The following is a 23,052-nucleotide window of genomic DNA, read 5'->3' on the forward strand; positions in this document are numbered from 1 at the left end:
TGGTCCACCCGCAATCAGCAGGGCGCACGCATCCAATGCACCCTCCTCGGGCTCCGGGCCTGTCGCCGCCTGGGGTTCCATCTCCTGTTCACCATTAGACCCACCAGTGCCGGCAGAAGCGCTCTTCTCCACTCCAACCCCTCCTCCTGCCTCGGGATCTGGTGCTATCCACTGCGTAGCCGATCCCACCACCTGAGGTCCAGCTAGCACAGACGATGGGACCAACGCACCTGATACATTATTGGCCAATCCATCCCGCGCGGGTACCACTGTCGTGTCAGCACGAGATGCGATTGGTCATCCAGTCATGCCAGGCCGCACTTCTCGAACCCTCTCTGGGCCCGCAGCTTGATGCGGCGCACTTGCCACGATCGTGGAGGCCATGAGGGCCCGCTTCACAACTGTCACCTGACCCGACTGAGCCGCGCCTTGGCCATTCAAATTGGTTTGAACCAAACCTTTATCAGCTGCACAGTGGTCGTGCTGGCCGTTGAGCCGGTCAAAAGCCGATTGCCTAGTGGTTAGCCTCTCGCACACCTGCCTGCCTGGCCCACTCCTGCTGACGACCGAAACCGGGTCCATCGGCGGAAGACGCCAATCCGACCCCACACGGCTCCGCACCGATCCTCCATGCCCAACGCCGGCGGCGCCGCTGCCCTGGCCACCTCCCCGCGAGTCCCGGACCCCAAACGTCCACACAAGCTTGCGCGGCCTTGATTCACCGCCGAAGTCCTCATCTGAGTCTGGAATACCGCTCTGACCACTGTCCGACGATCCACCGAGGAAAAGCGGCTCTCCTGTGTCCCTGAAGTCCGCCACCGCATCGACATGGATTAGAACCTTATACTGCAGCAATGGCGGCGGAGCCTCAGTACCAGGCTCCGGAACTGCTAGCCAACGCATCGTAGGGATCTCATCCGGGTCGGCCGTCCACGCAGAAAGCTTGAAGGAAGACAAATCCGCCCGCGAGGTAGACTCCGGCGCCACAACATCCACCTTACACGAGGATCCCAGCAGCTCCTCTGCTGTTGCCCGATCCCAAGCATGGGGCGGGATGCCTTCAAGCACTAACCAAACTTTGAAACCCATCACCGAGTGGACCGCTTGCGATTGCTGATTCCATGGCCTGAATAACAGCCGGTCCCCTTGAAACTCTACCGACGGGCATGCCGCCACTCTGTTCCTTATCTCTGCAGAAGCAAACACCACTAAGAAATCTTCCGGCCGATATGGATGAACTGAGGCTTGGTCCGCCGAGATATCCAGCTTTCCTTCCAAGATTTCATGCACCCGCTGCGGCGACAACCGGCGCCGAGCACCGCCCACATAGGCCACCATGGCAAATCATAGCCGACGCTCCAGATCCTCCATGGACTGCGAGCGCCGGACCACGCAAAGGCCGGCCGCCCCGTCCTCCGTGTCAAAGGTGACCTGGAGCCGAGGAGGGGCGAGCTGTGGCCACGCCCGGCCGGCGTCCGCCTGCCGCAGAGTTGGTGGTGGGGGCGGTGGCGGCGGCAGGATCGGCGCCCGCGGGGGCGGGAGGTCGGGGCTAACACGCGAGGAGGACCTGCGGGCCACCTTGGCGATGGCCTCCCGCCGGAGCTCGTCAGCCGAAGAAGGACTCCTAGGCCTCTTGCAGTCCCGGGAGCCACGGCCCTGCAGCCCGCATCTGATGCACACCTCCAGGTTGGTGCAGTCGCGCCTGAAGTGGCCCTTCACGAGGCATCGGAAGCACTTGTCTTTCATCTTCGGGATTACCTCCTGGCGCGGCGGCGAGGTCCGGCCACCACGAAGCACATCCTGATGCGGCGGCGAGGCCCTGCCATCGCGAGCTCCAGAAGCACCAGCCTGGGCATCCAGACCGTGCCGCATCCGCCACATCTCCTTCTTGGTCGGTGGCGGCCGCACCCATCCCGCCCCCGCCGCCGCAGCCGGACGCAGCTCCGAGTCCACCGTTGGAGGTCACGGGCCTCCGAATCTCCCGACCCCTCCGACAGCCCGAGACCAGAAACGACGGGGCGCTCGTCCTCCAGCCTGACCGACGAAGAAACAGATCTGAGACTAGAACCCATGGCCACCGCCGCACGCTGCGAGGGGGAGGAGGTAGTGGTGGCCGCAACGGCCGGAGTGGCGCGAGGCGGGAGTGCGGAAGCGCGGTGGACGCCGGCGCCGGAGTAGCGCACGGCGGGGGTCGACGGAGCGCTTCGCTCACGAGAGTGGGGTCGTTCCGAGGAGGTGGACTGTCCACTTCACTTTTATCGATCTCGAGAATTTTGGCTTTGAAGCCTTAGCAAACAGTCTAGCAGGTGGACAATAATACTCATAGGAATAAGCAGAATAATTTTTGGTCACATGAACACGGTTCGATGAACCGCTCTCATACTCGTGTGCCTGAGTATGGTTTCCCTGCAAAACATTTGTGTTAGTGTGACTCAGGTGAGTCCTCTGTTTGTATGAAGCCATTGGACCGTATGAAGCCTTTGGTCTGAGATTTGTCTTCTTCAAGTGAGGTGTCATGAAGACATTCACAGGAAGATTTTCCAGACACTTTTTGGAAACCCAGATCTTCTTCATAGGCGGTCCATTCCTGCAGTTAGTACCAATGTACCTGGCAAACACTTCACCATACTGATTTTTAAACAGTTTATAGTTTGCATCAAAGGATTCATCAATGATAATGGGGTTAGCACAAGTGAAGCCAGATAAGTTGGATGGATCTGCTGAAAGTTCCTTTGCAGCAACCCATGTGGTTTTGGGGTACTGCTCAGGTTTCTAGTAAGAGCCATCTGCATTGATTTTCCTCACAAATCCAACACCCTCTTTCCTAGGGTTTCGATTCAGGATCTGCTTCTTGAGGACATCACATAGTGTCTGATGTCCTTTAAGACTTTTGTACATCCCTGTTTCAAGCAATGTCTTCAACATAGCATTCTCATCAGCAATAGCAGTGGTATCCTCAGCAGAGGGGTTAGTTACCACGTCGACAGTTGAAGATATTGCAACAGCAGTAGAAGTGGAACATTCAGCAACAGAATTAGCATTATCACGCTCAATGCATTTAAGACATGGTGGTTCAAATCCTTCCTGAGCGGGACTGATCTGTTCGGAGCGAAGTGACTCGTTTTCCTTTTGAAGATCTTCATGAGCCACCCTCAATTTCTCCAGTTCTTGCTTCCTTTGAAGATAATCATAGGAAAGCTTTTCATGAGTTGTTGAGAGAGTATCATGACGATCTTCAAGTTCCTGATACTTAACGTGAAGGTTTTTTATGTCTTCAATTAAGGATTCGGATCGAGTCATTTCAGCACCCAACAGATCATCGCTTCTGTCTAACAGTTTTTGAATATGTTCCATAGCTTTCTGTTGTTCAGTTGCAATTTTAGCAAGTGTTTTGTAGCTAGGTTTTGAATCACATTCAGAGTCATCGTCACTAGATGTTTCATAGCGAGTAGTGCGTGTGTTTACCTTGGCACCGTGTGCCATGAAGCAGTAGGTAGGAGTGGAGTCGTTCTTGTCATTTGCGTTGGTGTCGGTGATGCAGTCATTGTCTTCAGTGTCGAAGATGGACTTGGCGACGTATGATGTAGCCAGACTCGCAATGCCAGAATCAGACTCCTCCTCAGACTCCACCTCTGCCTCCTCAGATGTGGACTCCTCCTCTGAATCCATCTCATTTCCAACAAACGCACGTGCCTTGCCAGATGAGCTCTTCTTGTGTGACGAAGACTTTCATGAAGACTTGGAAGAAGACTTTGAGTATTTCTTCTTCTTCTTGTCGTCAGAATCATATTCCTTGCTCTTCTTCTTCCTTCTGTTCTCATTGTCCCACTGTGGACATTCAGAGATGAAGTGTCCAGTTTTCTTGCACTTGTGACATGTTTTCTTCTTGTAGTCATGAGCAGAAGCTTCATCATTCCTTGAGCTTGATCGTGAAGATTTTTTGAAGCCTTTCTTCTTGGTGAATTTTTGGAACTTCTTCACTAGCATTGCAAGTTCTCTTCCAATGTCTTCAGGATCATCAGAACTGCAGTCAGATTCTTCTTCAGATGAGGAGGCAGCTTTTGCCTTCAAGGCGCGAGTTCGCCCATAGTTTGGACCGTAGATATCTCTTTTCTCAGAAAGCTGAAACTCGTGTGTGTTGAGCCTCTCAAGTATGTCAGACGGATCGAGTGTCTTGAAATCAGGACGTTCTTGAATTATCAGGGCCAGGATGTCAAACGAACTATCAAGTGATCTCAGCAGCGTTTTGACGATTTCATGTTTGGTGATTTCAGTGGCGCCGAGGGCTTGAAGCTCATTTGTGATGTCAGTGAGTCTATCAAATGTGTGCTGGACATTCTCATTGTCATTTCGCTTGAAGCGGTTGAAGAGATTGCGAAGGACACTGATTCGTTGATCTCTCTGGGTTGAGATGCCTTCATTGACCTTGGAGAGCCAGTCCCAGACCAGTTTGGGTGTCTTCAAGGCACTCACACGACCATACTGTCCTTTGGTCAGATGACCACAGATGATGTTCTTGGCAGTAGAGTCCAGTTGAACGAATTTCTTGACATCAGCAGCAGTGACACCTTCTCCAGCCTTGGGAACGTCGTTCTCGACGACATACCATAGGTCGACGTCAATGGCTTCAAGATGCATGCGCATCTTATTCTTCCAGTAGGGATATTCAGTTCCATCGAAGACGGGGCACGCAGCGGAGACTTTGATTATCCCTGCAGTCGACGTAGCTAAAACTCCAGGTGGTTAAACTGAATCACACAGAACAAGGGAGCACCTTGCTCTGATACCAATTGAAAGTGCGTTATATCGACTAGAGGAGGGGTGAATAGGCGATTTTTATGAAAGTCTTCAAAACTTGGGAGTTATGAAGACAAATAGTGAAGATTATGCCTATTACTATGCAGCGGAAGTTAGATTACACTAGGCCAGCCATGGTCATGTATTCAATAGAGTGAAAGCACAGTGACAAACAGCTTCAGTGTAATAAGGATCAAGTAGGAAGAAGTTATGAAGCCAAACAGATCATGCATTCACGTTGTGAAGACAAATGATAAAGCAAGCATGCAATGACTTCACAATGAGTATCAGCAAGAGAAGGAAGTGAAGATGAAACCAGTGACTCGTTGAAGACAATGATATGTTGGACCAGTTCCAGTTGCTGTGACAACTGTACATCTGGTTGGAGCGGCTAGGTATTTAAACCTTAGGACACACAGTCCCGGACACCCAATCCTGAACACACAGTTCAGGACACCAAGTCCTCACCGTAATCTCCTTGAGCTAAGGTAACTTAGTCCTCGCCCAATCACTCTGGTAAGTCTTCAAGGTAGACTCCCAAACCTTCACAGACTTCGTTCACTGGCAATCCACAATGTCTCTTGGATGCTCTGAACGCGACGCCTAACCGTCTGGAGGATTCACAGTCCTCAAGTGTAATAAGTCTTCAGATCACACAGACAAGAAGGCTTAAGTGATGCCCAATTTACTCTGGCTCTGGGTGGTTAGGGCTTTTCTCCTCACTAGGAATTTTCTCTCAAAGGCTTCGAGGTGGGTTGCTCTCAAACGACAAAAGCCGTGCACTGAAATCTGAGCAGCCAACCGTTTATGGTTGTGGGGGTGGGCTATTTATAGCCACTTGGCAACCCGACCTGATTTGTCCGAAATGACCCTGGGTCACTAAGGAACTGACACGTCTCTCAACGGTCAGATTTCGAACTCTCATGGCAACTTTACTTGGGCTACAAGCAAAGCTGACTTGTCCGGCTCTGGACAAGATTCGCTCTCATTGTCTTCGCTCGAAGACATAGGTTTTTTGATTTAGGCATCACTTCAGTCATTCTGACTGGTTCTCTTGGACCCCACTTAACAGTACGGTGGTTCCTATGACTCAACACAAAATAAAAGAACTACGAAAGATCTAAGTCTTCGAGTTCCATAGGCTTCATAACGTGTCTTCTTTTGTCATAGTCTTCAATGTGAATATCTTCATATACCACCTTTGTCTTCAATGTCTTCATACATTTTTAGGGGTCATCTCTGGTAGTAAAACCGAATCAATGAGGGACTTCTACCTGTGTTTTCCTGCAATTCTCACAAACACATTAGTCCCTCAACTAGGTTTGTCGTCAATACTCCAAAACCAACTAGGGGTGGCACTAGATGCACTTACAGAACGTGATCACTGATTTTTCCCGGTTAACGACGCCCGTTCGTTTAATCGTTCATCTCTTTCTTTTCGTCGGATTTATTCCGCGATCGCGATCTCAGTTCCGATCTTCGTTCTAGTCTTTCTTCCCGCTCGTTTATCGGAATTAGGTGATTCAAGCGCCTGGAGTTTCCTCTCGAAACCGCCGTTCCGTCTAATCAACTTTAACAAGCCTTTGCTACATTAAAATTTGACCTAGCTTCAACTTGCTAGAACCGAGTTGCTTTCTTCCGCCGTTTGTTTTTCCGTCGTCTGTTCGGTTCTTTCTTTCTTTGCAACCGGAGTTCTTAAGTTGAACTTTCTGGTTCGTTCTCTTGTTCGAGTTTTACCTGTGCATTAGATGAGTACTTATTGTGTCCTTGTTGTTTGTCTGCGATAGATCACCCGGATTGCGCCGCCTGTTACTTCGAAACCCTAAGTCTCGCGGATCATCAGCAAGGCAAGTAACACTTTGATCATACCTTTTCTACAACCCATGTTTTATTGCATTAGATCAATCCTCTCACATTGCATGATTAGGATCTAATGAAATTGTGGGATGGGAAGTAGATGAGGTAGTACCTATTACCTGTATTATTATCAAACATTTGGGAGTTACTTCTACGTTTGCTTATTATGCCATGCTATGCTAGTAGACATGGATTGGGTGAGTGATATCCATGACAGATGTGAGATTGATAATTAAGGGTTTATCTAAGGTGGCAACTTGAACACACATCTGGGTGGATTGAGGCACCTGATGTCTATCAGGACTTGCCTGTTTTTATTTCGGACCGCCACCCAGGCTCAAAGGGATCATAAGATCATTCATGCTAGTAACTTCCGTGTGCATCCACAAGCCATTATGGGCTCTGGCATAGTTTACTAAGTCGTGCGAACTCTTACAGGGTAGACTAGCAGATGTAGGGGAAAGTAGGTGTACCGGTCTATCCATCGTAAGGTGCTAGCGCTTTTGAAAGACTGTGTCTCGGTCATCCGTCTTCTCAAACACCATGTAGTGCAGGAAACCAAACGGAGGCGATTGAGTCTTGTGGGGAGAAGTGCGCAAACCTATGCATAGTGTAACAAACTAATCATGATTAGCCGTGTCCCATGTTATGGACAACTTGAGTATCTAGTACTTGAATATCATGTGAATCTCATCACGTTACTTCTAATTAATGTTGTTGGGTTTTAATTACTTAATTGGGATCGGAATGCTGTCAACCATTCTCGATGTTTAACAACTACCTTGATAGTTAAATAAATTTATTCCTTTGCAGTAGGGAAAAACTGGCTTTACGCAAAACTGTAACCATAGAGCTTTCCACCAGCCATATATGCATGTAGTATAGCTGTTTCATTCCATTACTCTCTATGTGTTACATTGCCAGCATATTCCATGTGCTGACCCGTTTTCAGGCTGCAACTTTTCATGTTGCAGACTTTTCAGACGACGAGTAAGGTGCTTTTAGGTCGTGGTTCTTTACTCAGTGATGCCGTTGGAGTTGATGGACCCATTTATCTTCCGAGCCTTCCGCTGTTATCGTTATTAGATGGCCTTAAGCCATATTTATTGTAATAAGTTCTCTTTGAGACATCGATGTAATGAGTGTGTGATTGCAACTCTGCTATAAATCCTTCGAAGTACTGTGTGGTGTCAGCATTACTGATCCAGGGATGACACCGGAGCACAGTAGACTTGATCCATTCGGGTCGGGTCGCTACAGCATCGTCATGATTTCCATCATCACTGGCATGACACCATGATCTCCATCATCTTGATCTATATCAATGTGTCGTCACATGGTCGTCTCGCCAACTATTGCTCTTGCAACTATTGCTATCGCATAGCGATAAAGTAAAGCAATTATTTGGCTCTTGCATCTTATGCAATAAAGAGACAACCATAAGGCTTCTGCCAGTTGCCGATAACTTCAACAAAACATGATCATCTTATACAATAACTTATATCTCATCACGTCTTGACCATATCACATCACAACATGCCCTGCAAAAACAAGTTAGACGTCCTCTACTTTATTGTTGCAAGTTTTACGTGGTTGCTACGGGCTGAGCAAGAACCGTTCTTACCTACGCATCAAAAACACAACGATAGTTTGTCAAGTTAGTGTTGTTTTAACCTTCTCAAGGACCGGGCATAGCCACACTCGGTTCAACTAAAGTTGGAGAAACTGACACCCGCCAGCCACCTGTGTGCAAAGCACGTCGGTAGAACCAGTCTCGCGTAAGCGTACGCGTAATGTCGGTTCGGGCCGCTTCATCCAACAATACCGCCGAACCAAAGTATGGCATGCTGGTAAGCAGTATGACTTATATTGCCCACAACTCACTTGTGTTCTACTCGTGCATATAACATCAACACATAAAACCTGGCTCGGGTGCCACTATTGGGGAACGTAGTAATTTCAAAATATTCCTACGTAGACGCAAAATCATGGTGATGCATAGCAATGAGAGGGGAGAGTGTTGTCCATATACCCTCGTAGACCAAAAGCGGAAGCGTTAGCACAACGCGGTTGATGTAGTCGTACATCTTCACGATCCGACCGATCCAAGTACCGAACGCACGGCACCTCCGAGTTCAGCACACGTTCAGCTTGATGACGTCCCGCGAACTCCGATCCAGCAGAGCTTCATGGGAGAGTTCCGTCAGCACGACGGTGTGGTGATGGTGATGATGTTGCTACCGACGCAGGGCTTCGCCTAAGCACCGCTACGATATGACCAAGGTGGAATATGGTGGAGGGGGGCACCGCACACGGCTGGGAGAGATCAACTGATCAACTTGTGTGTCTAGAGGTGCCCCCCTGCCCCTGTATATAAAGGAGGAAGGGGGAGGCCGGCTGGCCCTCTATGGGCGCGCCAGGAGGAGGACTCCTCCTCCTAGTAGGATTAGGACTCCCCTTTCCTAGTAGAACTAGGAGCCCTTCCAAGTAGTAGGAGTAGGAGGGAAGGAAAGGGAAGGGAAAAGGAGAAGGAAGGAAGGGGCGCCCCCCTCCCTAGTCCAATTTGGACCAGCCCATGGGGAGGGGTGCGGCCACCCTTTGAGGCCTTTATCTCCTTTTCCGTATGGCCCATTAAGGCCCAATACGAATTCCCGTAACTCCCCGGTACTCCCGAAAATACCCGAATCACACGGAACCTTTCCGATGTCCGAATATAGTCGTCCAATATATTGATCTTTACATCTCGACCATTTCGAGACTCCTCGTCATGTCCCCGATCTCATCCGGGACTCCGAACTCCTTCGGTACATCAAAACACATAAACTCATAATATAACCGACATCGAACTTTAAGCGTGCGGACCCTACGGGATCGAGAACTATGTAGACATGACCGAGACACGTCTCTAGTCAATAACCAATAGCAAAACCTGGATGCTCATATTGGCTCCCACATATTCTACGAAGATCTTTATCGGTCAGACCGCATAACAACATACGTTGTTCCCTTTGTCATCGGTATGTTACTTGCCCGAGATTCGATCATCGTTATCTCAATACCTAGTTCAATCTCGTTACCGGCAAGTCTCTTTACTCGTTCCGTAATACATCATCCTGCAACTAACTTATTAGTCGCAATGCTTGCAAGGCTTAAGTGATGTGCATTACCGAGAGGGCCCAGAGATACCTCTCCGACAATCGGAGTGACAAGTCCTAATCTCGAAATAAGCCAACCCAACAAGTACCTTCGGAGACACTTGTAGAGCACCTTTATAATCACCCAGTTACGTTGTGACGTTTGGTAGCACACAAAGTGTTCCTCCGGTAAACGGGAGTTGCATAATCTCATAGTCATAGGAACATGTATAAGTTATGAAGAAAGCAATAGCAATAAACTAAACGATCAAGTGCTAAGCTAATGGAATGGGTCAAGTCAATCACATCATTCTCCTAATGATGTGATCCCGTTAATCAAATGACAACTCATGTCTATGGTTAGGAAACATAACCATCTTTGACCAACGAGCTAGTCAAGTAGAGGCATACTAGTGACACTTTGTTTGTCTATGTATTCACACATGTATTATGATTCCAGTTAATACAATTCTAGCATAATGATAAACATTTATCATGATATAAGGAAATAAATAATAACTTTATTATTGCCTCTAGGGCATATTTCCTTCAGTTGTCGGGGAGGATCTTCAACATATACCAGGTTCCTAATCATAAATATCATCTCCTTGCAATTTACTTTATTTTCCATTTGCCTCTCATTTTCCTCTCCCCCACTTCACAAAAATTTGTCATTTTATTCGCCTCTTTTTTTGTTAGCCGTTTTCTTGTCGGATCTGTTTTTGAGTGCAATCTTGTTATGACTCAAGAGAACACAAAATTATGTGACTTCTCAAATACCAACAATAATGATTTTATCGACACTCCGCTTGCTCCTCCCGCCACTAGTGCGGAGAGTTGTGATATTAATACTGCTTTGCTGAATATTGTTATGAAAGACCAATTTTTCAGTACTCCTGATGAGGATGTCGTGTCCCATCTTAATACCTTCGTGGAATTATGCGATATGCAAAATAAAAAAGATGTGGACAATGATGTGGTCAAGATGAAATTATTTCTGTTTTCTTTGCGTGATTCTGCAAAAATTTGGTTCTCTTCTTTGCCTCGCAATAGTATCGATTCTTGGAACAAGTGCAAAGATGCTTTTATCACTAAGTATTTTCCTCCCGCAAAAATTATTTCCCTTAGAACCCAGATCATGAATTTCAAGCAACTTGAACATGAGCATGTTGCACAATTTTGGGAAAGGATGAAAATGATGCTAAGGAATTGCCCAACTCATGGGTTAAATCTTTGGATGATCATACAAAATTTCTATGCGGGTTGAATTTTGTCTCTCATAATCTTTTAGATTCTGTCACGGGTGGTACTTTTATGGAAATTACTTTGGGTGAAGCCACCAAATTGCTTGATAACATTAAGGCAAATTATTCGCAATGGCATGCCGAAAGGGCTCCTAGTAGTAAAAAAGTTAATTCAGTTGAAGAAATTTCTTCTTTGAGTGAAAAAGTTTATGCTCTTGTGAAATTGGTTGCTAGTAAAAGTACTCCTATTGATCTTAATGATATGCCTTTGTCTACTTTGATTGAGAAAAATAGTGATGCCGTAGATGTGAATTTCATCTCTCGAAATAATTTCAATAACAATGCTTATGGAGGTAATTTTAATCCTAGGCCTTTTCCTAGTAATTCCTCTAATTATTATGGTAATTCCTATGGAAATAAATCTTATAATAATAATAGGAACACCTCTGATCTTGAGAACAATATTAAAGAATTTATCAATACACAAAAAAATTTCAACACTTCCATAGAAGAAAAGTTGAGAAAGATTGATGATTTGTCTAGAAGTGTTGATAGAATTGCTCATGATGTGGAAAATCTCAAGATGAATTTTTTTTGCCCAAAGTAGCTGAATCAATTAAAGCTCTTTATGTTTCTATGGATGAAAGTAAGAAAAGAACCGCTATGCTTAGAGCTAAAAGAGAATTTTTAGAAAAAGTGTTTTCTAGTGATTTCTTTCGCAGAACTGATGAAGATCTTAAAATGATTGGTGTTTCTTCTATTGATTCATTGTTTAGTAAAGTTAATATTGGTGAAAAAGGGACTGGAGAAGAGTCGACTTTAGGTAGAAGGCGTCCCAATATTTCGGAGGGTGAAAATCTTGTTGAGAAAATTGATGAAAGTGGGTTTCAAGAGGTCCAAACTTTAGCTAGTGATTTGCCCACTCTTTTGGATTACAAAGACTTTAATTGTGATAGTTGCTCTTTGATTGATTGTATTTCTTTGTTGCAATCCATGATAAATTCACCCCATGCTTATGAACAAAATAAAACTTTTACTATACATATTGTTGATGCTATGATGAAAGCTTTTGAAGAAAAATTGGAATTAGAAGTATCAATTCCTAGAAAATTGCATGATGAGTGGGATCCTACTATCAAAGTCAAGATTAAAAATTATGAGTGTTTTGCTCGGTGTGACTTGGGTGCTAGTGTTTCTACTATTCCGAAATCTTTATGTGATGTGCTTGGTCTTACCGATCTTGAATCGTGTTCTTTGAATTTGCACTTGGTGGACTCTACTATTAAAAAGCCTATGTGCCGGGGTACTGATCCACGGGCACCTATGGGACCGGCAGACCGAGTCCCTTTCGGTTCGGCGGGGGCGAAGGTCGTACGAAGAGCGGATCGAGGCGAAGCACACGAGCAGTTTACCCAGGTTCGGGCCGCACGGATGCGTAAAACCCTACTCCTGCTTTGTGGTTTGTATTGAGTTCTTGCTCGGGAGCGCGGAGTGCTACAGTACACCCCAGCAGCTAACGAGACCGAGCGTGAGTGTTCTCTTCCTCCCCCCCTTCTACGTTGCGCATGGGCCTCCTTTTATATGCTCAAGGGGTCACCGACAGGTGGCAACGTAGACAAGGGTAAAAATGGAAAGGTGCTGCGGTTGGTACAGCTACCTGCTACAGTGTATCATACCTAACCCTGACGGCAGGGGACAAGGGCATTAAATGCCCGTCTGTGTCGCCTAAATAGTGTAAAAGGGACCATCAGGGATGCCACCGCTCGCCACGATGACAATCTTGTCAGCGCCGCTTGCCACCGCGCACCGCTGGCTGCACAGCCTCCCGCCACGTACGCCTGGAAGGGTCCCAGAGCGACATGTTGGTGGATGTGCTGGAGCGCGGACACAGAGTGGTGGTTTGCCGCGGCAAGCGCCTTGCCGCGGTCTTTGTCTTGTCGCGTTCGGGAGCTTGTCACTCATCGGGCCTTGCCGGGACGCGTGGCGCGTCGCGGCAAGTTCCTTGAGATGCCTTGGTTGGCCTTCCTAGCAAGCTCCTCTTGTCGGGGTCTTGTCCAGTTCCTTGAGATGCCTTGGCTTGGATACTTTGTCTTTGAACGGCTCCAAAGGAACCACGGAGGACCTTGGCGGTCACCCGGCAAGCCTTGCCGCGGGATGCTGCGACTGCCCGTGCACAAGTTCGGGATACTAGGGTACCCCTACTCTAGTACACCGACAGGAGCCCCCGGGCCTGGGCCATACACGGTGCCGAGCGCTGTTGGGCCAGGCCCAAAACAGGGCACGGGCACACGCGGCCTGGGTTACGCCGTATCTATCTCCGTATCCACTGTGCCCTCCCCGAACGGTACGCGTTGAATGCGGCGTCGTGGGAGAGATCGTGGGTGGTTTCTTTATTCGGAAATGCGGAACGTCCGCCCCCTCCCTCCTTATAAGCAGGGGAAACAGGGGCAGTTCGCCCATTCGCTGGTTGCTACTCCAATCTCGGAAATCTCCGCCGCTCCCTCGTCTTCCCAAAGCTGAAAGAGAGCAGTGCCCCGCCCCCCATCGCCACCAGCACCACCAACACCGTCGACCTCCTCCACCATTTCCGCCATGGCTCCGAGAGCCGACAAGGGGAAGGTTGTGAAGTCGACCGAGGCGCAGCGGCTTGCGGCGTTGTGAAAGGAGCGGGCAGTCTTCCCCCCCAAGCTTGCCGCGAGGGAGCTGAGGGAGAATTACTATCTCTTTTGGTCGACGGAGACGCGAGCGCATCCGCGCACGAAGGTACTTCTAGCCGCCGCTTGGAAAATGGCTCCAAACGGATATCCTTTCTTCGCCTTGTTCTTCTACTGCGGGCTCTGCCCGCCCTTCTCTGAATTTTTCTGCGATATCATGAACACCTACGGATTCCACCTCCTTGACTTCACCCCCAATGCCGTTCTGACCATGGCAGTTTTCGCACGTCTCTGCGAAAACTTTGTCGGAGTCCATCCCAATGTAGCCCTTTTTCGCCACTTCTTTATGCCCCGAGTAGAGAGAGGATAGCCTTTATCCGGCGGAATTGCCTGGATCTCGAGGGCCGGCAAGAAGGACACTTATCTGGAGGGAGAGTTCCGCGGCAAGTGGGAGGAATGGAGAGCAGACTGGTGCTGGGTTGTCGAGGAGAACCCGCAGCCGTTTACCACCCGGCGCCAAGCCCCAGTAGCACGCGGCAGCGATTGGAGTGACGTGGCCTCGGAAGATGATAGGCTTACGATTGCCGTCACCCAGATCCTACGCCTCAGGCTTGTCGGGCTCACTGTAGGCGTTGTTGGCGCAGATTTTCTTCGCCGCCGCATCGCCCCCCTGCAGGAACGGGGGAGACCCACCTGGGAATTCAAGAATGCGGCGGATATCATGAGGCTGCGTCCGGGCCTCAACTTCAACTTCACTGTTTTGGAGCTCAACGCGATGCTCCAGGAGCTGTTCAAGTACGACCCTCAACATCCTGAAGTGTTCAGGTTGCCGCAGGGTGTCGTTCCGCTGTGCAACAACTCCGCGCTCGACCGCATCCGTGCAATGATGCCGCAGTGCGATTCGCATGGAATTGTCCCAACTTGGCAAGAGCCTGCAGACGATGTCGTGCAGCAGTTCTTTGACGGCTTGGTAGAAGTGCCGGTCTGCTCCGATGAAAAGGATAGGCTCACCCGTGACACAACCGATGCGGAGATGACACGCATCGCCACCAGGCTGGAAGAGGCGGCGGCAGCCGCAGCCGCGGGCGAATTTGGATTCACCGTAGAGGAGGTAGATGCAGCAGAGGCGGCAAGCCGTGCCGAGCGAGGGGAGCCCGCCGGCGAGAAAGTGCTTGCCGGGCATAACGCCAAGTCGAGCGAGCCTGCCAAGGATACGAGCGGCTCACTAGAGATCAACTCCTCTTCCTCCTCATCTTCAAGCAGCTCGCCGCAAGCAGAGCCTCCATCCCCATCAAGAAGGCGTCTCCGCAAGGCCGGGGACGTAGCGGGGCGGCAGGCGAGTGAACAGTCGCCACGCCGCGTGACGCGCTCCACGCGGCAAGCACTGTTGCTGCGGGAGCACCTCATGCTGCTGCGGCAACTGGAGCGGGGTCGTCTCAGGCCACCGCCACTGTTCCCGCCAAGCGGCCAAGGGAAACTACTCCTCCGCCTCCTCGTGATGGACGTGGGCCGGACTTCGAATTCTCCGCGTTCAGCTCCGACGAGGAAGAAGAAGAGTAAGATTCTCTTGTTGTACTCATAGTTCTTCAATTCTTGCTGTTTTGTCTTGTATCTCATTTGCTTTACTCTGAACTTGTTCCTTTTCAGGACTCTGGCCCAGAGAGCAGCGAAGAGAGCCAAGGTCCCGGTGATTGTCATCGAGGACGAACCCACCGCGACAGCAGGAGGTGCGCCTGAGACCACCTTGCCGGACCCAGCAACTGTTCTCCAGAGCAGCCCCTAGCGTAAGTATATGGTTTACTTGCCGCTGTTAGGCGTGCATGGATACTCTTTCTTTACTGACATCTGACTGTTGGTTTGTGTAGGAGCAGAGCAGCCCCACCAGGAGCGCCCGGAGGCCGCCCCCGAAACGCCAAGGGAGAGTCCTCCGGCAAGTGAGAGTTCTCCGGCAAGGAACAGCACCAGCGTTCCCCCGGCGACGGAGACTACGACTGCTGAACCTAGTAGAGGTAATCTTCTCTTCGAAGCTTCCCTTGGGTTCTTCTTCTTCTTGGGTATTTGCTTGACTTTTCTCCCCTTTTCCGGCAATCAGACCCATCTGCTGCGGAGCCGATGGAGACCGAGGTTGCTGCCGGCGACGAGGCCACCAAAGCTGCCGCCGCAGCAGCTGGCGGGGGGTCTGGCGATCGCACTGACGGCCCTGAGGCCGCAGGAGCGCCAGGCGCTGCGTCGACCACCGACCCGTCCGCCGCTACCGTAGCGCCAAGCTCCGAAGAGCCCCAGCCAAGCGTCTACTTGAAGGCCGGCGATGGCGTCTTCATCAACCTCCCCTGGGCGTCAAGCTCCAGGGCGCCGGTCGAGGGAGAGAGCTTTGATGGAGAAGTGCTCGCCTCCGCTGGGCTGACGCTAGTTGATGCGCCGAGCAGCAGCAGCGGCGAGCCTGAGGAGGAGCGGCTGCTGCAGAAGCTGTTGTCGCTCTACCGCGTGCGGCAAGCCAAGCTGGAATCCCGCGAGGCGCTTGTCGCGAAGGCGGGAGCGGACATCGAGAAGCGCGCCGAGGAGCTCCGGGGTCTCAACCAGGAAGCTCTCCGGTCCCTGGCAGAGGAGCGGGAGCAGCTCGCCGAAGAGCAGAAGGCCTTCTTCCTCGAGAAGGCTGAAGCTGAAGAGCAACAACGGCTTGCCGCTGAGAAGCTGTTTGCGCAGGAGGGCGAGCTGGCGCAGCGGAAAGTTAACCTTGATAGCCACGGGGAGGAGCTTGCCGCGCGTGAGGAAAAATTCGGCGGAGCCCTTAAGCAAGCAGGGGATGCTGCCGCAGTTGCCGAGGCCGCCAAGAAGGAGCTGGAGGCGAAGGTGGCGCAGCTGGAGGCCGATCTCAAGGCGAGTGCTGAAGAGCTTGCCGCGCTCAAGCTTGAGCGGGAGAAGGACGCCCACAGCAACTCAGAGCTGCAGGCTCGTCTCGCCGAGAAGGGCAAAGAGCTTAGCGCCGCCAAGGACTCCAACGCAGATCTTGAGTTGAAGCTGACCACTTTGACCAAGACGCTGGAGAAAGTGGAGCATTGGACGGAGGGTCTCGTGAGTGCTGCCGCAGATATCGACAGGGAGCTAGCGCAGCTAGGGGTGGAGGATCTCGGGTATCCCTCTGATGAGAACCTCCAACCCAGCGCCAAGCTCACCTTGTTCTTCAAAGGCGTGGCGACGGCCCTCCAGCGGCTCCGGGAGAAGATTCCAAAGTGGTTGGCCGACGAGTCGCGCAAGATCTGCGCGGGAGCTCTTCAAAAGGTGTTGGTGAAGGTGGCCTTCCGCAACCCGGGCCTCAACCTCACCAACGTCCTCAAGACCCTGCCGCCGGATGCTGATCTGGAGGCGCTCAAGACCCTTGTCGCACCCATTGTGGATAAGGTGAGCGGGATCAAGAGGATTGAGGGCGATCGCGTAGACTAGGCCGCCCATTTTCTTTTTTTCTTGTCGCTTTGGTCATGTTATGAGAACAATCTGTTAGAGCTGCGACAAGCTACCTTGTAATATAACTCTATTCTGGGTAATGATTGCAATGTTATTCCCTTTACTTGATTCCTCCCTTTGTATGTTTTTGCCCTACGCTTTTAGGGAACTTGCCGGAGCTGCCAGCCTTGGCTTTCTTGGCGCCACCTTCATTGCCGGACTGCTCAACGACTAGCACATCTTTGCCTTTCTTCTTCCTGTTGTTCCACCGCCGGTTTTTCTTTGCCGGGGCAGCATCCTCGCTGTCAGATCCTGTTGCTCCTGTATTCTCTCCGGGGAGTTTCCTCCCTTCCTCAGGACGTGCACACTTGTCGGCCAGGGCATACAGCTCACTGACGTCTCTGATCTTGCACATCGCCATCTCCTCCCGCATCCTGCGGTTACGCACGTTCTGATGGAACGCGCTGATGACCGCAGCAGGGTGGACATCTGGGATGTTGTGCTGTACACGGCCGAATCTCTGAATGTACTTGCGCAGGGGCTCTCCTTCCTTCTGGGCGAGCAGATGAAGGTCACTCTCTTGGCCATGAGGTTTGTGGCCGCCTGTAAAGGCGCCGACAAACTGATGGCATAGGTCCGCCTAGGAGGATATGGAGTTGTCCGGCAAGTGCATGAGCCAAGACCTGACGTTGGGCTTGAGCACCAGCGGGAAGTAGTTGGCAAGGATCTTGTCGTCCCGCCCCCCGGCAGCCTGCACCGCGATGGTGTAGATGCTGAGGAACTCCGACGGATGCGACTTGCCGTCGTACTTCTCCGGTACATCTGGCTTGAAATTCTTCGTGCTGGGCCACTGGACTTGCCGCAGCTCACGAGTAAACGCAGGCCAACCTACCACGTACGGCAAGCCGCCTAGTTCCCCTGGCGCATGCATGTCGACAGAGGGCCCAGCGCGCTGGTCTGATTGACGCTGCGCTTCTCTTCGGCGCTCGATGCCAGTACGAGCGTCTTCTTGCTGTCGTTCGTGAAGAACTTGGCGCTGATCGCGACGAGCTCGTGGATCTGATGACGCGGTGGAGTCGCTGTCGAGGTGGATCCGGCGAGTCGGCGATCTTGGCCTCCGGGGCGGAGAGTGCACAGTGGTTGCACCCCCACCGGTCTTGTCGCCACCGACTCGTGCCTGGCTGACCTACCACGGCTGTGACATGCTCGGCTGCCATTGAGTGTCACCGTTGGTGAAGCCGATGAGACTCTGAATGGTGGCCCTCCAGTCGTCGATCTTGTCTGCCGCTGGAGGGTAGTCCAGGAGCAGTTGAGCTCGCGCCAAAGCTTCTGCTGCAGTGGCGGGTGGTGGTGGCGAACGGTGCGAGGAGTGGGATATGCTCGGACTTCTAACTATGTTAGAAGGAGCAGTATCCCGTCCAGGCGACCGTGCCTCGCTCGTGCCAGCATGTTGGCGTGCATGCTGGTCCTGAGCACTCCGTGATCCAGCAGCTCGATCTTGGTCCAGCAAATGCATGGTACCGTGAATACCATGACGCTGCCGGTCCCGCGCCTCCTGAGATGGCGCGGTGCATGTACGGACGCCGAGGTTTTGGAGTGCGCCCGGTCGTTGTGGGAGCCGGCTACGCCGCCGATGGGCAGCGCAGCCTTGTCCTTGGACCTGGCAGCACCGTGAGCTCCCTCGTCGACGCCCGTTCTTCCGTCGGCGCCCGCCCCATCAGCCGTTTGCTCCGGCGGTGGTGGGTTCGGCGCGGACGGAGCAGCCGCCTCCGAAGCCTTCTTCTTCGGCGGCATGTCGATGAAGATGATGAAGATCTAGCTCGTGTGAACGCCGGATCTGGTTCACACAACCTCGACGCCCCCTACCTGGCGCGCCAAAGATGCCGGGGTACTGATCCACGGGCACCTATGGGACCGGTGGACCGAGTCCCTTTCGGTTCGGCGGGGGCGAAGGTCGCACGAAGAGCGGATCGAGGCAAAGCACACGAGCGGTTTACCCAGGTTCGGGCCGCACGGATGCGTAAAACCCTACTCCTGCTTTGTGGTTTGTATTGAGTTCTTGCTCGGGAGCGCGGAGTGCTACAGTACACCCCAGCAGCTAACGAGACCGAGCGTGAGTGTTCTCTTCCTCCCCCTTCTACGTTGCGCATGGGCCTCCTTTTATATGCTCAAGGGGTCACCGACAGGTGGCAACGTAGACAAGGGTAAAAATGGAAAGGTGTTGTGGTTGGTACAGCTACCTGCTACAGTGTATCATACCTAACCCTGGCGGTAGGGGACAAGGGCATTAAATGCCCGTCTGTGTCGCCTAAATGGTGTAAAAGGGACCGTCAGGGACGCCACCGCTCGCCACGATGGCAATCTTGTCAGCGCCGCTTGCCACCGCGCACCGCTGGCTGCACAGCCTCCCGCCACGTACGCCTGGAAGGGTCCCAGAGTGACACGTTGGTGGATGTGCTGGAGCGCGGACACAGAGTGGTGGTTTGCCGCGGCAAGCGCCTTGCCGCGGTCGTTGTCTTGTCGCGTCCGGGAGCTTGTCGCTCACCGGGCCTTGCCGGGACGCGTGGCGCGTCGCGGCAAATTCCTTGAGATGCCTTGGTTGGCCTTCCCGGCAAGCTCCTCTTGCCAGGGTCTTGTCCAGTTCCTTGAGATGCCTTGGCTTGGATACTTTGTCTTTGAACAGCTCCAAAGGAACCACGGAGGACCTTGGCGGTCACCCGGCAAGCCTTGCCACGGGATGCTGCGACTGCCCGTGCACAAGTTCGGGATACTAGGGTACCCCTACTCTAGTACACCGACACTATGGGGAAGAATTAATGATGTTATTATTCTTGCAAATAGGAATTATGTGTGCATAGATTTTATTGTTCTTGATATTGATTGCAATCCGTCTTGTCCAATTATTCTTGGTAGACCGTTTTTACGCACTACCGGTGCCGTGATTGATATGAAAGAAGGCAATATTAAGTTCCAATTTCCTTTGAGGAAGGGTATGGAACACTTTCCTAGAACAAGAATTAGGCCATCATATGAATCAATCATGAGGGCATCTTATGGATGTCGAACCAAAGATGACAAAACTTAGATCCTTGCTTTATGCCTAGCTAAGGGCGTAAAACTATAGCGCTTGTTGGGAGGCAACCCAACAAATAAATTTTATTTTTTGCTTTTTGCTTCCTGTTTTCGAGTGTTAGCACAATTATGCTACTGTTATGATTGTGTTTTTTATGTTTTAATTAGTGTTTGTGCCAAGTAAAGCCTTTAGGATCTTCTTGGGTGATAGTTGTTTGATCTTGCTGGAAAAACAGAAACTTTTACGCTCACGAAATTAATTTTCATTTTTTACCAGAGAGCGATAAAATACCCATTCCACTTGAAGTAGGTCAATATACAAATTTCTCATACCTTCCTAATTTTCCTGGATTTTTTAAGTTACAGAAGTATTCAAAATAGTCAGATTGCTACAGACTGTTCTGTTTTGACAGATTCTGTTTTCTTTATGTTGTGTGCTTATTTTGATGGCTCTATGGTTTTCTTTGATGAGTTTCGCCATAGAAAAGTTGTAATACAGTAGATATAATGCAAGAACAAAATATGAATTGGTTTGATACAGCACTTATAGTAGTTATTTATTATTCTTATACTAACGAATCTCACGAAGGTTTTTGTTGAGTTTTGTGTGATTGAAGTTTTCGAGTTTTGGGTTATCTTACGATGGATGAAGGAATAAAGGATAGAAGAGACTAAGCTTGGGGATGCCCCAACATCCCAAGCTATTATCCAAGAATGAGCAACCAACTAAGCTTGGGGATGCCCCCGAGTGGCATCCCCTCTTTCTTCTAACGACCATCGGTATTTTACTCGAAACTATATTTTTATTCGTCGCATGATATGTGTTTTGCTTGGAGCGTCTTGTATGATATGAGTATTTGCTTGTTTTATTTTGTGTTTTAAGTCATCAATCCTTGCTGGACACACCTATTTGAGAGAGCCAAAATTATGTCATGACTTCTTAGAATTGTTCTCTCCAATTTACTTCAATTTTTATGAGCTATGGACTTGCTCTAGTGCTTCACTTATACCTTTTTGAGCACGGTGTGTTTTAGTATTTTTCATGAAATTCTCTCTTGCTTCACTTAAATTAATTTGAGAGAAAGAAATATTATGCTCATGATCTTCACTTATATTTGTTTGAGCATGTCAAAAGCATCACAAGAAAATTAGTCCCAAAGTGATAAATATCCAAGAAGGATATAATAGAAACTTTCATGAAGATCATTGGACAAAATAAACTTGATTCTTAGTAATGGCTTTGAGATATGATGATGTGATATGTGAGTCATCTCCATCAGTAATTATGCTTAGTAAGAATATTGGTGTTAATGTTTGTGATTCATTATGCAAGCACGAAGGTCAATAGTTATGCAATGAAATTATATCCTACTTATGGTGCATTATTCGGTGTTAGTTATGCTTAATGCTCGCTTGTGAGATTATTCGTTTCTTGGTTGGTCGCTTCCCAATCTTTTGCTAGCCTTCATTTTGCACTAAGTATGATCACTACTTGTGCATCCAAAAACCTTTAAACTAGTTTTGCCACATGAGTCCACTATATCTACCTATATGCGGTATTCTTTTGCCGTTGTAAGCAAATTTGTATGTGCCATCTCTAATTAATTTTCAAAATAAACTTCTCTTTTGTGTGTTTGTTTTGCTCGCGGAGCAGTGTGGGGTGGCTAATATTTTCCATGCTAGATGTGATATTCTCAAGATGAGTGTTTATTCACTTGTCATTGCACGAGAGTAAGGCAAAGGTATAAGGGATGCCCAGTACCGAAATGCAAAAATGAATTTACTTTATGTTGTCAAATAATAAATTCCTTGATAAGTGTTGGTATGGAGGGCACCCGTGGATTCGGTTAGCCATGGAAAGTGAAAGTATGGTGGAAAAAGGAATAAACTTTATTTTCTGTTTGGGAACCGGCGGAGATTGACCTATCTAGCGGTGGTGGGTGGTGGGCGGCGCTGGGATCGACAAGGTGGTGGGAGGGCGCGGGGGTGGGGTGGGGGCAAATCTGGCCGTTTGTCTTGACTTTTCGCCTGACAGTGCGGCCCAGGCGTGGGTTTCCCTTCCGTTGGAGCCCGTGCCACCAGTGCGCTGGGTTCGACCTAGGATCACCGGGCCCAAAAACAGATCGAGCTGGCGGATTTTGGCGTCTTGGGGGCGTGACTCGGGTTTTTTTGGGCACCGGCGCAAAAAAGTCGAAATTTCGTGTTTTGACCCTTTTGTCGTATAAAATCGGGATCTGACCCCGGTATGATTTTTTTTGAGATTTGACCCTTTTGGCAACCGTTGGAGGCCCTCGCGGTAGCGACCTACAGGCTACCGCCGTCCCTCCTGGCGGTAGGTTCCAATGACGGCCGTCTGGCCGTTAACGGGCGACTGACGTGGCAAAGGGTCCTACCGCTGCCGACCCTGGCGGTAGGCTCCAACACCCTACCGCCGAGGTCGCTGGCGGTAGGGTCCTGGAGGATAAGGTTTGTGGGGCCCACTCACCACCCACCCACTCCACTCATCTTCTTCCCCGAGCTCTCACTCTCTCCCCCTCTTCTCCCCCACCCAAGCACCCACTAGATCCCCCTCCATTGCTTGAAATTTGTCCGGTGGATCATGGGCATTTGCATCAGCCAAGGTACCTCTCCCATCCCCCTTCATTTGGTTGGTTCAAATCATCTACTTTTGTTGGAATCAACTAGTTTTGAAACCCCTAGTTCTTCCTCTAGTTTTGCATTTATTTTGCATTTATGGTGCATTTATTGGGCATTTATGGTGCATTTATGGTTGACCTAAGTAATTTGTGTCACTCCCTGTTGTGGCAAGCTAGCTTAATAGTTAGGGTTAGGGTTAGGGTTAGGTTTTGATAG

The 23,052-nt window shown here is 50.1% G+C and overlaps 1 protein-coding gene across 1 annotated transcript; it reads right to left on the reverse strand.

The window, feature by feature from the left end:
• Positions 1-282: 282 nt before the first annotated feature.
• LOC123130610 (uncharacterized) lies at positions 283-1,366 on the reverse strand. The gene has a single exon (XM_044550458.1). It carries the CDS (start codon positions 1,336-1,338, stop codon positions 298-300), a length of 1,041 nt encoding a protein of 346 aa, XP_044406393.1. The 5' UTR covers positions 1,339-1,366; the 3' UTR covers positions 283-297.
• Positions 1,367-23,052: the final 21,686 nt, after the last annotated feature.

The sequence above is a fragment of the Triticum aestivum genome, chromosome 6A (assembly GCF_018294505.1).
Source record: "Triticum aestivum cultivar Chinese Spring chromosome 6A, IWGSC CS RefSeq v2.1, whole genome shotgun sequence".
Taxonomy (NCBI): Eukaryota; Viridiplantae; Streptophyta; class Magnoliopsida; order Poales; family Poaceae; genus Triticum; species Triticum aestivum.

Coding starts and splice junctions, on each gene's coding strand:
- LOC123130610 (XM_044550458.1), bottom strand. CDS start 1,338: ATGGTGGCCTATGTGGGCGGTGCTCGGCGCCGGTTGTCGCCGCAGCGG.